We start from the raw sequence: 13,687 nt of genomic DNA, 5'->3' as shown, positions 1-13,687 counted from the left end.
AGGCGCCAATTCGTATCACTATCAGCTACTAACTTTTTAAATCCTCTTCCTAAAGTCTTAAAAGAAACGCTGGAACATAGTGCGTTTTATTATGCACCACAAATCCGTCAACAGCTTGAATTCGAATTCTTGGTTTGTATTTTGAGAAAAAGCGAGAGATGAAACCGCGTGAGCTAAAATTTTCTTTAATGTATGAAAAATGAAATTGAATTTGGAATGACAACGTGCAAAGTGTGTTAAGGACTGGGAACAGAATACCAGCAAGCAAATATTAAATTGGCTTTGAACACAACACACACATGCACATAGCATGTTCTTCACATTACTACTTAGATTCTGATATAACTTCTTCATCGAGATTTGACTTATCAGGAGGACCACTTGAGCCGGACCAAATCAATCTCTCAACTTTCAATTGATTTATAACGAAAAAAAAAAATATTCCGATAAGAACTTATTGTTGTTATACATCCGTTCTTACGTACTCAAAAAAGTTCTGCAACCCAAAACAAATTAAAAAAGTGAAGAATAAGAGTATCAGCCGGATTTGGTCTTACCAATCCTCATCAAAGCGATATAAGCAATAACTCTATACCCAACAAGCATCACAGCCAAAGCTACGGCAGAGACCAATCCACTATGAAACCCTATGTGCTTGATACCTTCAAAGTCACCAACATGACACTTCAATTTCTCATTTTCGCCACATGGATACCACTCATTCTCCGTGTATTGACCCAATATCAATATTTTATAGGTATAGTAACCTATTGATACGTATTTAATCCAAGAGATAAACACTGGAACATGTTGCACGTAGTATCCTCCTGCTAACAAAAACGTGAGCATTATGACTGACCCGAGGGTCGTGGCTGACTTCTGATCCATAACTAGGGCCCCTAGGGCTAGCCCTAACCCACCGGAGACAAGAACATGGACGAGGAGGACCAAAAGGGTCAGAAAAAAGTTTACGGGGTTATGGTTTAGACCGGCCATCCAATATGTGATTAAGAGAAAACAACATGGTAGAATAAGCTCCATTGGTAGATCCGCGACAACTCGAGACATGAAGTAAGGGGAGAGCCTGTACATGCCCGAGGAACGTTCTTTCTGGAGCATTGCTCGCTCTTGAGGAAATGTAAAGATTTGTTGGAAGAGAGGGAAGAATGCCCAGAAGGATGATATAAAGAATAACAATCCTATCTGAAACAAGAAACCACAAGTATGGTCACTTCACAGATATATACACAATGACGTAGACGAATGTGTATCTTAGTTAATTAAATCTAGGTACCTGATCTTGCAAGCGAGACATTTTCGTTTGCCACCAAAGGAGACCACATAGGGTAGAGACGATGAATATCTGAGCAATCTTTATGCCAGAGAAAGAATCGTGACGCCTTTGCTTAAGGCCTCTCTGCAAAAGAACACAAAACTGTTGCCACCACGTCGTTGGCCACTCTCCAAAATGATTTTTCTCCCCACGAGGACTCTCTATTGGTCTGTTAGAAAGATCATCTTGTCTTTCAAGGTCACTGATAACATTGTCCAACAAGTTTGATTTGTAAAGCGCAACAAGATCTGCCTTCATAGCGTCTGGTCTTTGGGATTCATCTGATCCAACACCTACAAGTATCTAATATATGTGAGATTCAACAAGGAGATACAAAAGCTATAATATGGTGGCTTACTTGGACGTCAAGATATCACCAGGAGAGGCTTACCGTTTGCGATGTCCAAAAGAAAGTCCGAGGGGTTAATCCTTTCAACTGACGGGGAGTATCCAACACTAGCAAAATAGTCCATAGCATTGGATCCAAGACCGAAGTAGATCGGATTACCTTCTGAAAGGAGTAGAAGCTTATCAAACATATAGAACAACCTACTAGAAGGTTGATGAATTGTAGTCACGACCGTTCTTCCACCACGAGCCAGTTCCCACAAAATTGATACTATCTTTTGAGCCGTCGTAGAATCAAGACCAGAAGTAGGCTCATCAAGAAAGAGCAAACTAGGGTTTATAAGAATCTCTTGCCCTATACTAACCCTTTTCCTCTCACCACCGGATACACCTCTCAAGAATGGTCCTCCAATGATGGTATCCTTACATCTATCTAGACCCAATTCAGTCATGACTGCCTTAGCTTGGTTGATCTTCTCTTGTTGTTTAAAAGAATTTGGAAGCCGAAGAAGCGCGGTGAAGACTAGAGTTTCTGTAACGGTCAAGTGAGGGTAAAGAGCATCGTCTTGAGTCACGAAACCGGTAGTTCGCTTCACAGCTTTGGATAATGGCTTGTTGTTGTAAGATATGTTCCCTGTGAGCTTCCCTTTCCCTTCCCCAAGCCGTCCTCCTAGAGCAGTCAACAGGCTGGTCTTGCCGCTCCCGGAGGGACCCAGCATAGCCAGGATCTCTCCCGGTTTGACGAGCCCTGTCAAGCCTTTCAAGATGGTTCGTTCCTCGGTCTTGTCGTTGGTTCGGAACCAGCCATTTGGCTCCTTCAGTTTCACCGTGTACACAAGATTCTCAAACTGCTCCAATACATCAAGAACAAAATTGAAAAAAAAGATCAGTCGTCTCAACACACGAACACTTGCTATATCGCATACTATTAATGGACAAATTAACACTTTTAACCTAATGAACCATTGTTTGTTCTCCATATGTATCTATCATATATAAGAATAAATATAAAGGAAACATACCTTTAGAGTAACAGGATTATTAGACTTCTTAAAGATTGAAAAAGGAAGGGGTCGATTATCGTTGGTCTTCTCGATGGGGGCTTCAATATCCATAGAAACCTCGTGATTATCCATTCCCAACAATGATCGATTTATAAACCCTTAGTCGCAGGCAACTAAGAAGCTGAAACAATAGAAACGAAATCAAAATATTTTTGTTCTTCTCTACTGATTAAGAAAGTATTGAGAAAACTAAATCGCGAAGGAGAAATTAAAACTAATGAAGTATATAATTTTTGTTGGGTTTTGGGAGTTCTAGAGACGGAAGACGAAACTAAGACTTTTTAACTCTTTTATTATTTTGTAGCTAAAATAAAAGAGAAATTAGGGTTCACGTAAGGCAAGTGAGAGAGAGTTTTAAGGATATATAGAAGGAAGATTCTTTAGAGAATGCTTCTGTTACGAAGCACACGCTTTTATTGTGGGATGTTTGTTTCGATTCGCTGAAAAAATAAAATAAAAATATTACTCACAAGTCACATATCAATCTGAGATTTGCTATTCTTTGTTTTCTTTTTTTTTTAATAACAAGATAAAATTATAAAAGTATTAAATTACGTTTTAAATCAACATATATATATATATATATATATATATGGTTCAGAAAATGAGAACCATACAAGGTTCCCCAAACTGCTATATATAATTTACGTTTTAAAGTATTAAATTACGTTTTTGGACGGAAAACCTTGTATATACATCTCCAAAGTAACCCCCAATTCCCCAAACTGCTATTGAAGACGAAGAACCCTCCATCATACTATCGGATTTAATGCTAGCCAACTTCGACGGATCGGATTCATATTTGTGAGAGGAACACGAGGCCATTGTATCTTCCCATAACGATTGCAATTAGTGTTTGTCACAGATGTTGGAGATTAATTAGAATATTCTAAACTTTGAAACTTTGATCCGAGATCCCATGTTTACGAAAAAGGTGCAGAATCATTTATAGTTGCATTCAGTATTTCAGTATGAGGAACGTCTACTTTAAGGGAAATATGTTTGCATTGAGTACGTAACAATTCTTAGTGAAGGTTTAATGTTAGTGCTTAGAGTGAAAATGGCCATAATCCACATTTTCTCTACTCTTATAAGTGATTAAATTTGTATGGAAAGTCTAATTGTTAGTGCTTAGACTTTTCATAATGAAAAGCAGAAAAGGCCATAATCAACATTGTTCTCCACTCTTATAAGTGATTCAATTTGTATGGAAACTAAGGCATTTAAACTAATTAAGGTATGTTTTGCCCACGGAAAATAAATAAATAAAGATATATGTATACTTTATTAGTAGTATACATCAAGATTTACGTACCTTGTTCTACAAATAACTATGACCAAAAAAAAAAAGTTTCAACTAATAACATGTACTTAACGAGTTTGAAATCGGATATGGGGACCCCGGATATGACATTAGTTTGAGACAAACAAAAATTTATCATAAATTTGTAACATTTTAGATATTATGTTGTGACTTACGATACAACAATTAATATCAAAGATAAACCAGTAAGCGTGCGATCATTTACTTCTTTTATTCGAACAAACCCCACAGCTACTCATGTTCTTTCATTAATTTTCTTTGTTTATATATAGTACTAAAAGAAGAAAAGAAAATAAATAAATTAATAACTTCAATATAAAAATATAAAAGATCAAGAAACTTTTTCTTCTTTCAAGTTAAAGAATAAAGATTAATAAGTTTAAAAAAAAAAAAAAAAAAAAACCCAAGCGAATCCGCTTGACAAGTCAGAGTTATGAAATAACATCTCTAGTGACCGTTAGCTGAGTCCACTTCCGGTGGTTGCAACCCCCACATGAAATCAAGAATATAGTTCAAATCTTTTGCGGTCACGCTCTGCAACAGTTCTACTTATCCCTAAAAAATGCTATCTTATAACCATAACTTATCACAACTATCGAAGACACTAGGGAGATGCAAGGAGAAGAAGTGGAAAAAATGATAGCGGAGACAGGAATGGTGGTAGTAGGTGTTTTGGGATTATGGGCACGCTTTGTCCGAAATCCTCTACTTGAATTCACCGGAGAAATTATAGATGTAGCCTTCGAAATCGTGTCGAGGATGTGTCAACCAGATACAACTGCTTATGCTCCTCTTTCTTCTACTACTAGCAACCCTCCTCCCGTTGGAACAAGGTGATACAATTTTTAATTGAAGAAATTAATGTAGAGATATATACATATAGCTCTTTAAACCTTATTTGTAGATTCTCAACTCCAGATACGTTTATATTTTCTTTTTCTTTTGAATGTTAAATTAAAACTCTTAATAAACAAAAAAAATAAATGAAAAGTTAGTAACATTCATGGTCTCGTTTCCTCTCTGGACATGTGATTTATATGGTTAATGAAAAGCTCAAAAGCAATAAAATGCTAGTGAGCGCATCGAAAGAGGCTTGGTAGCTCGACATATTGTAGGTGATGCTGCATGTAATACATCTGTAAATTGATTGATGAGCAAAGGTTACAAATCCATATGTGATTAAATTGGCAACACATCATATGAACATGTTATTAGAGATACAATATCCCACATTGGAAGTTGAGTAGGATCTTAAGTGGTATATATAAGATATGGGTTTCTCCACTAATTGCCAATTGGTTTTGAGTTGAGAAGCTCATATCTTATATATACCACTTAAGATCCTACTCAACTTCTAATATGGGATATTGTATCCATAATACACGTGTGTTCTAATTAGGTTTATGAAGCTGATCCACAAAAATCAGAGAATGCATGTGTAATGAATTGAAATAAGATACTCTTTCTCTCCATCCATAGAGCTTGTTTCTCGCCATGAGATTGACGCATATATAGCCATGTGTTGAAAGATCATTTTAAGTTTGAATCGTGGGATCCCTAAGACGCGGCCGTCCCTAAGACCATCTCCAATGTTTCTTTATTTTTACCTCTAAAATAGAGGAACTCTATAATAGAGTTGACTTTTGCTCCAATGGATAGCTCTATTTTTTCCTCTAAAAAAAATATTCCGTAGAGATTCCTTTTTTATTTTACTATTAATACCTTCTACTTATAAAAGTTGCAAACTAACCCATTTATTTTACTATTTGTGAAACTTTCATAAAATTATGATATTATTTAAATTTTTAACATTCATAAATAGTATTTAAATATCACATTTATTAAAAGAAATACATTGCATCATATAAAATAATAAAACATAGTAAATTTTCTTTTGCAAATAATAGTCTCAAATTATAAAAATGTTTTTCTATACAAAAACCTTTAAAATTTTTCTATACGAAAACCTTTAAAAATTTTAAACCAAGATATTAAAATTAGTCAAATTTAACTTTATAATCAATTATCCTATTAATATACAAATTAAATTATTATTAAAATATTTAAATTATTATTAAACTATTTAAATATATATTTTATTTATGGGTTTTGTCAGCTTCCAAGGATCCAAGTGACTGATCCAATCGCAAGAAACTTCGGACTAAAAGGTGGGCAGGTCGTGAATATTTAAATTATTACTAAACTATTTAAATATATATTTTATTTATTTTGATCATAAATATAAAAGTGTTAAAAGTTCAAGGATCATTTTATAAATAAAAAAGTTCAACTCTATTATAGAGGAAAAAATAGAGATCTCTATTATAGAGGTAGAAATAGAGATGGATTGGAGTGGATTCTAAAATAGAATAAAAAAGCAAATATAGAGGTGGGTTGGAGATGTCCTAATGACTGAACTGAATAGTGAAATACAACAAGTTTGTGACTTTGTGTTAACAAAGTCAAACACTAGAAGTCTCTCAGTCTACAAGTTCGCTCAACACTACACCAACTAAAATTCCCAAGAAGGCTTTTCTTCTATGCAGGTGTAAGCCCAACCGTTTGTATTTGTTACTCTAACCGAAGAGCTGAAAAATTATTGTTTTTTTTTTCTATGATATTAACTAAACATAATTAATTTACTACTAATAATCTGGTGAAATTTCTTACATGCGTAGTGTTGTATTAAATTAGTATCGGACAAACTGATTTCAGAACTGATCATCAGGTAGTATCGGACTGCGCTATGTTATGTAAAGCCATTATAAAAACAAACAAAACAATTTTACTTTTTACAGACAACGCAGAACCAAGGAAAGTTTTCCTCATGGAGTCATGGGCATTTTTCTCAGTCGTTTTTTTTTTTGTCTCTTATTTTCTGATTGATCATAAAACAAAGAGCTGTTAACGTTTAAGTTATTTTATTTTTCTAAATGAAAATCTAACAAAATATCAAGAAAAGTAATAATGAAACAATAACCATTCATTTCTCGATATCCTTTGACAAGAAGTATAAGAAGATTAGTACTTAAAGTAGCTACAATTGATCAATCACGTGACCCACATTAGAATTAATCATAATACTTAATGTTTTCGTATAATAATTAATTACAAACACATCTTCACTGTGACTATTCTTGAGTTGGTTCCCTACAAGTGGTTATACCTTTTGACAATAATCTTGTGATATTAATTAATGAAGCATATGTTCTAACTAACAATGGAAAACTTTCTGGTGATTGGCCACTTTACCATCATTAATGATTAAAATTTCCAACCTTACACAAATAAGAAATTTCTATAATATTTGAGATGTATATGTTCAAATATCATCATGTAACATATCAGAAACTAACTGCATCAGATTTTTTTTTAATTATTATTCAAGAAATTTTGAACATACACATCTCATAATCAGTATACCAATCAGCTCCTGAATATTTCTTTTTGCAACTTATAATTGATTTTTTTTTTTTTAATCACGTATCTTATGCAACAAGGTCGCTCCTTTCTCCATTTCACATGGCAGAAATATTCAAATACTTGTAAAATCATTGTGTACTTCGATTGTCTCCCCTCCAAGCTAAGACAAATAATAATTAGTAAACATCACAAAACTTCATACTGTCATTTCTGCGATGTATTTTCTACTATTATCACCTTTTGTCTCTCTTCACACTCAATTTTTTTGACATGTGACATGTCAACTAACACTTTCATTTCCATCAACACACTTGTTTATTCGTAGGGATATAATATATTTCCATAGTATAATTTAAGAAAATGTTATGTTGTCATGTAAATATTTCTATATATTCTCCCATCACAAATACTACAAAACCTGAATATTGGAACTTGAGACTATTTTAAACAAATACCAAACTTCCATGCAATGCACCAGTCGAAATAATATATCTTTACGAAGAAAAAAAGAAAATAAAAATATATAATTCGTGAAAATAAGGATGTCTACCTACTTTTCAATGGTACTCCCTCCAAGTGAAAACAAGGTAGACATACATTTGAAGATAAAGGAACTAGTCTTTTTGAAGTATGCGCTACAATCATCTTAGCTTCGAGGTCTCGTATATACGGAATACTATGATTCAAAGTGATAAAATTCCATGAAATGATAACAAGAAAATCTATATAAGAAAAAAAGTGTAGATGAAACACAATTCAATAAAATTATCCGGGAATACAATCAAGTTCAAAACAAACTAAGTGATTAGTACTGCTAATTCAGTATCATTATTGCATAATGATAATGATAATTCAGTTACCCGTATTCAAATCCGTATTTCGCATATTGCTGAAAATAGAAACTTTTTACTGCATCAACCCTCCAAGAAGTACCAATCGTTTACTCTGCCGTAATTTTGCAAACGTTTGGCAAAGATTATGATAAGTGGAAAACAATACTAGTAGTAGACTAGTCTATTACTGTATACGTATAGAGAATCTAGAATATGTGTCTGTCTACCGGTGAAGTGGGGTGTGTCGGCGTAGAGAACCAAGGGACCCCAAAATTGATAAAATTAATTAAATACAGTATTTAATTAAAGGGGAAACAAAAAAAAAAAAATCAAAAACCTTGCTCATGTAAAATCCTCTCTCCTCCTCCTCCTCCTCCTCCTCCTCCTCCTCCTATTGCGTTCATGTGAATGTCTGAGTCTTAGCTTCATTGCATGTGCTCACCTTCTGGATCTCAATCAGTTCTACAGCTTTTTTTCTTCTTTTAGTCTCTTCTCTATCCCTTAGCTGTCACGAAACATTCTCTTTCACTCTTCCCCATCTCTCCAACTAAAAAATCAGAAATTTATCAACATTCTTTGAACACCACCACAACCATAAACATCCATAAGACAGTGTTTCAATTAAATTATCCAGTCTTGTCTGAAGAGACAAAAAGATTCAAACTTGTTTTATGGGTTCTTTAATGGATCCAAGAACAAGACTTGACTATGCTCTGTTTCAGCTCACACCCACCAGAACAAGGTAGTTTCTAATTTCCTTTCTTCTTCACAATTTTTTCTTATAACACAAAAGTCTTATATGTTTGATGATTCTCTTAACTCTTTGTTGTCTCTTCTGTTTCAAAGATGTGAACTTGTGATTTTCTCTGGTGGGGAGAACGAGAAACTTGCTTCTGGGATATTTCAACCGTTCGTTACACATCTCAAGAGCGTTAGAGATCAGATTTCTAGAGGTGGTTACTCCGTTACGCTCCGTCCTTACTCCGCCGTTCCTTGGTTTACTAAAATCACCCTTCAGAGGTATTAATTAGTGTCTTCGTCTCACTCCTATATAAAAAGTTAAGAACTTTATGTCGTGAACCCTAAAAAGTTTGATGATTTCTTTTTTTTTTTTTTTTTTTTTTGTTGTTTCTGTTTTTGGGGAAAAAGATTTGTGAGATTCGTGACCACTCCTGAGGTTCTTGAGAGGTCTGTTACATTAGAGAAGGAGATTGAGCAGATCGAGGATTCGATTCACTCTAATGCAGCCGCCATTGCCGGCGAAGCTGAAGGTATAATATGTTTGGTCACAAATTTGGTAAATCTCCTAAAGAAGAAAAAAAAAAATTTGATTTTTTTCAACATTGTGTAATCTGGTCCTTAATTTATATAGGAAACGAGTCTTCTCAGAGGTCTACGGCTTTGTCAAAGGTGAGTTTTTGATCTTTCTTTTACTCTCTTATATGCCAAAATTAGAGTTATTAGCTTAATTGTTGTTGGCTCTGTTAATGTGTAGAAGAAAGGGGAAACTGATGGAGACACTGTGGAAGAAAATTCTAAGTAAGTATTTTTTTAGTAGTCTTTCTTTTATGATCTTGTGGGTTATGTGAAGTTGATTGATTCTGATAAGTGGTGGAATGAATGGAATAGGGTTGGCCTTCAGCGTGTACTTGAGAATCGCAAAGCAGCTTTGTGCAAAGAGCAAGCTATGGCTTATGCTCGAGCTTTGGTTGTTGGTTTTGAATTGGACTATATGGATGACCTTTTGTCTTTCTCCGATGCTTTTGGAGCTTCACGTTTAAGGTATGTAGCTAAACCGTTCATGTCACTGTCTTGTTTGTGGGCATTTGTAACGAATATTTATGAATGAATATTGTGTGTTCATTTGTGTCCAGGGAAGCATGTGTTAGCTTTATGGACTTGTGCAAGAGAAAGAACGAAGATAGAATGTGGGTGGACCAAATCACGGCTATGCAAGCATTTCCTAGGCCTGAATTATCCTTCATGGGTGACTCTGGGATCGTACTCGCTGGTGAAGAGAATGATTTGTTGAATGCTACTAACTTAAAGCGTGGAAACTCCATGGATGCGTCGAGCCAGGGTAGCTTTGAGACTAACCAAGGTCCTTATAAGCATCAATTCTGTATTATTCATTAGATGTTTCTTGGATTTGGTTTCTTTCTGGGGGTTATTGGTTAGTAACTAAAGCCGAATTAACCGTGTTGTGCAGAAGGGAGAGCTCAAATGGCAATGCCATGGCCAAACCAGTATCCTCAGTACATGCAGAACTTCCAAGGACATGGGTATCCACCTCCTTATATGTTTCCGGGTATGCAAGGCCAGACACCATATTACCCTGGGAATATGCAATGGCCTGTAAATATGGGAGATGTGGAGTCAAATGAGAAATCTTCCAAGAAGAAAAAGAAGAATAAGAAGAAGAAAAAGAAGTCAAAGCAAGATGAATCTACCGAGCCAAGTGATGATTCTAGTGCTGAGACTGAATCAGAAAACGGAAATGAAGGAAAGAAACAATCCAGAAAAGTTGTTATCCGCAACATAAATTATATAACTTCAAAGAGGAATGGAGCAAAGGAAAGCGATTCAGAGGAGTCTGAAGAAGAAGAAGAAGAAGGGTTTGTAGATGGAGATTCCATCAAACAGCAAGTAGAAGAAGCTATTGGCTCACTAGAGAGACGGCATAAATCATCTTCACGCCGTCAGAGGAAACACAAAAGTCACGACAATGATGATGATGATGATTCAAGTAACAAGGAAACTAAGGGGAATGATAATTGGAATGCCTTCCAGAATCTTCTTTTGAAAGACAACGATTCAGAGCCAGAAGAATCACTACGAGCATCATCATCTGCGTTAGACATGGAGTCTGAAGTTGTGAGAAAGAGAGAACCAATTTCAGATGATTCGTTCCTGGTTGCAAATGGGAATGAGGATTGGGGAAGAGAGACCAGCATCACGAAATTGGATGCAGGTGAGAATGGTCGGATGATAAAGAGAGGGAATAACTATGATGATGAGATGTTGAATCCAGGTCGAAGCGATGAATCAAGAAGCTATTCGCAGGCAGAGATGTCGATTTATGATGGAAAGCTCAGAGCCAGAAATGAGGCAGAGGAAGACCGGTTCATACGTAACCAAGCAGGTCCGGACACAGATGCAAGTCTTGTCAAAACACTTGTAGGAGACCAATTCCACTTAAGTAAGAGCAGTGAAAGAGATGTCCTGACGGATGACTCGTTCATGATCCATTCTCGTGTTGAGGGCCAAGTAGAAGAGTCTCGGTTAAGGACTGACATCATGGACTCTGATGTTTACGGAACCAACCGACAAGAAAACAATGCCTCGGAGTTCACTTCGCATGAACCAGATGACCTTTTCATGGTTCTTGGACGGGAACAAGATGTTAAACCTACATTGTTACCATGGACGCCTGAAATTGACTACGAGACTAACACATTGGCTCAAAAAACAAGCAAAGTCGATTTGGAAACTGCCACAAAGGCCTCTGCAGATGAAAAAACCTCAGATGGTAAAGAAAAGAAGAGTCGTGGTATTTCCAAGGGGAAAGATGCAAAGTCAAGGGCATCAAGTAGACCTGACCCGGCTTCAAAAGCCAATAGACCTGCTTGGGGAAGTAGAGCTGCTGCCTCCAAGACCAAATCTCAGATGGTAAGTTCGCACCACTTTTTGTCTTTCTTGATTAGTTTTCTTTTCTCATCTGAGTTTGGTTTTTGATAGGAGGAAGAGAGAAGGAAGAGAATGGAAGAACTTCTAATTCAGAGGCAAAAAAGAATTGCGGAGAAGAGTTCTGGTGGTAGTGTATCCAAGAAAACTCCTCCTGCTACCAAAACGGTGAAGAGCTCAGTAAAGAACGAGAAGACCCCAGAAGCCGCGCAGTCAAAGGCTAAGCCCGTACTGAGAAGTTCCACCATTGAGCGCCTTGCTGTTTCCCGGACCGCTCCAAAGGAGCCACAAGGCCCACAACAAAAACCAGTAATCAAAAGACCATCAAAACCTTTAGGAAACAAGACAGAGAAATCTCAGGACAAGAAAACGAGTAAAATAGGTCAATCCGATGCAAAAGGTCTAGAACTTTCTCGTGACCCGAGTCTCGAAATCAAGGAAACAGTGGTGGAAGGTTCACAGTCTTACTCGTCCGTAAAGCAAGTTGAAGACCTTCCTGTTGCTGCTGCTCCTTTTGCTGATGATTTCAAAGACATTAAAGAGTTACATAGCTTGCCATCAGAAGAAACGGATAGAGCAAACAACGGACCGAATGAAATCATAGCCGATGTAACAACCAATCATCATAAAGTACAAGATCAGAATGTTCAGGAAACAGTCAAGAAGTCACCTTTTTCCGACGACAAGCAAATTACTACAAACCATTATTCCGAGGATGTTGGAGAAGTCCAGATTTCACAGGCAAAATCAGTGTCTCCGAAGAAGTCAGTGACATTTTCAGAGACAAACATGGAGGAAAAGTATTATTTCTCACCAGCGGCCTCAGAGATTGACGTATCGACACCGCCAGTGACTGAAGCAGATCATTCTAGGAAGAAATGGAACAGTGAAGAAACGTCTCCCAAAGCAACAGCTAAAGTTTTCAGGAAGCTTCTTATGTTTGGACGAAAAAAGTAAAACCTGGAGTTACGAATTCTTCTCCGGTCATATCATCATCATCTCTGTTTTGAGACGACGTTGTGTCGAGTATAGTTGAAAAGCCCGGTGTCATATTTTTATTCTTTTAAATATTTCTTGTGTGATATTAAATACTATTTTTTCTGTTATCGGTTTGATTTGTGTCTGTTTATATTACTTCGTTGATGTGTTGTTTATAGCATTGAAAGTGCTTCTCAATGGAGTGTAAGAAGTTGGTTTGGCGAGTTTGAATAAGATTCTTTTGGATTCTTGTAACTAAACTATTTGATTGATGATCATTAGAAAGGAAAACAATACGAAAGCATAATATGAACGATTTTTAACTCAAACAAAAATAATACTTTCTTCTAAAAATTCGGTGCGATGATTCTTCAAATGTAAGCAATTTGGTTCTGTTAGATTGATGAAGAAGTCTCAGCGGTACCATAAGCATTCTTCGGTATTTTTATCTTTATTTTGGTAACATGTTCCCATCAAGTGGGTATCTAATTCCCCACGTTATATTTTTTCACGTTCTAAGCATTTGTTTTTCAAGCTGTTCTCCATTTTTGAAACTTAGTTACGATCAAAAATTCAGCCACGTAAATTTTATAGAAATTGTACTTTTAAACAAAAAGAACTCATAGTTTTCTTTTTAGTAAGATACAGCTCAATATATCTGTTTCTGGTTTGTTATAAACAACAGAGGATTCTCCAACAA

At 35.9% G+C, this 13,687-nt stretch overlaps 2 protein-coding genes and 1 long non-coding RNA gene across 4 annotated transcripts; 2 read left to right on the top strand and 1 right to left on the bottom strand.

Annotated features, from left to right (window-relative positions):
• Nucleotides 1–400: 400 nt before the first annotated feature.
• Nucleotides 401–3,079, bottom strand: LOC104717494 (ABC transporter G family member 9-like). The gene is made up of 4 exons (XM_010435071.3): nucleotides 2,704–3,079; nucleotides 1,725–2,529; nucleotides 1,295–1,626; nucleotides 401–1,203 (listed from the first exon to the last, which is right to left on the bottom strand). Exons 1-4 carry the CDS (start codon nucleotides 2,815–2,817, stop codon nucleotides 538–540), a joined length of 1,917 nt encoding a protein of 638 aa, XP_010433373.1. The 5' UTR covers nucleotides 2,818–3,079; the 3' UTR covers nucleotides 401–537.
• Nucleotides 3,080–4,669: 1,590 nt separating this feature from the next.
• LOC147935840 (uncharacterized) lies at nucleotides 4,670–6,379 on the top strand. Its single transcript, XR_015569234.1, has 2 exons — nucleotides 4,670–4,902; nucleotides 6,186–6,379. It is a non-coding gene; the product is annotated as an uncharacterized LOC147935840 (long non-coding RNA).
• Nucleotides 6,380–8,522: 2,143 nt separating this feature from the next.
• On the top strand, nucleotides 8,523–13,242 carry LOC104717493 (COP1-interacting protein 7). Of its 2 annotated transcripts, none has more exons than XM_087470391.1 (9): nucleotides 8,523–9,067; nucleotides 9,172–9,345; nucleotides 9,475–9,596; nucleotides 9,698–9,735; nucleotides 9,824–9,864; nucleotides 9,955–10,107; nucleotides 10,200–10,426; nucleotides 10,535–11,994; nucleotides 12,064–13,242. In XM_087470391.1, the coding sequence occupies exons 1-9, from the start codon at nucleotides 8,997–8,999 to the stop codon at nucleotides 12,964–12,966; spliced, it is 3,189 nt and encodes a 1,062-aa protein (XP_087326517.1). In that variant the 5' UTR covers nucleotides 8,523–8,996; the 3' UTR covers nucleotides 12,967–13,242. The 2 variants fall into 2 exon arrangements, with proteins under 2 accessions (XP_087326517.1, XP_087326516.1); XM_087470390.1 differs by having other exon boundaries at nucleotides 9,821–9,864.
• Nucleotides 13,243–13,687: the final 445 nt, after the last annotated feature.

Source organism: Camelina sativa, chromosome 10, assembly GCF_030686135.1.
Source record: "Camelina sativa cultivar CO46 ecotype springtype chromosome 10, ASM3068613v1".
Lineage (NCBI taxonomy): Eukaryota > Viridiplantae > Streptophyta > Magnoliopsida > Brassicales > Brassicaceae > Camelina > Camelina sativa.
The sequence above is the reverse complement of the archived record's forward strand: the minus strand, read 5'-3'. Positions and strand labels throughout refer to the sequence as shown.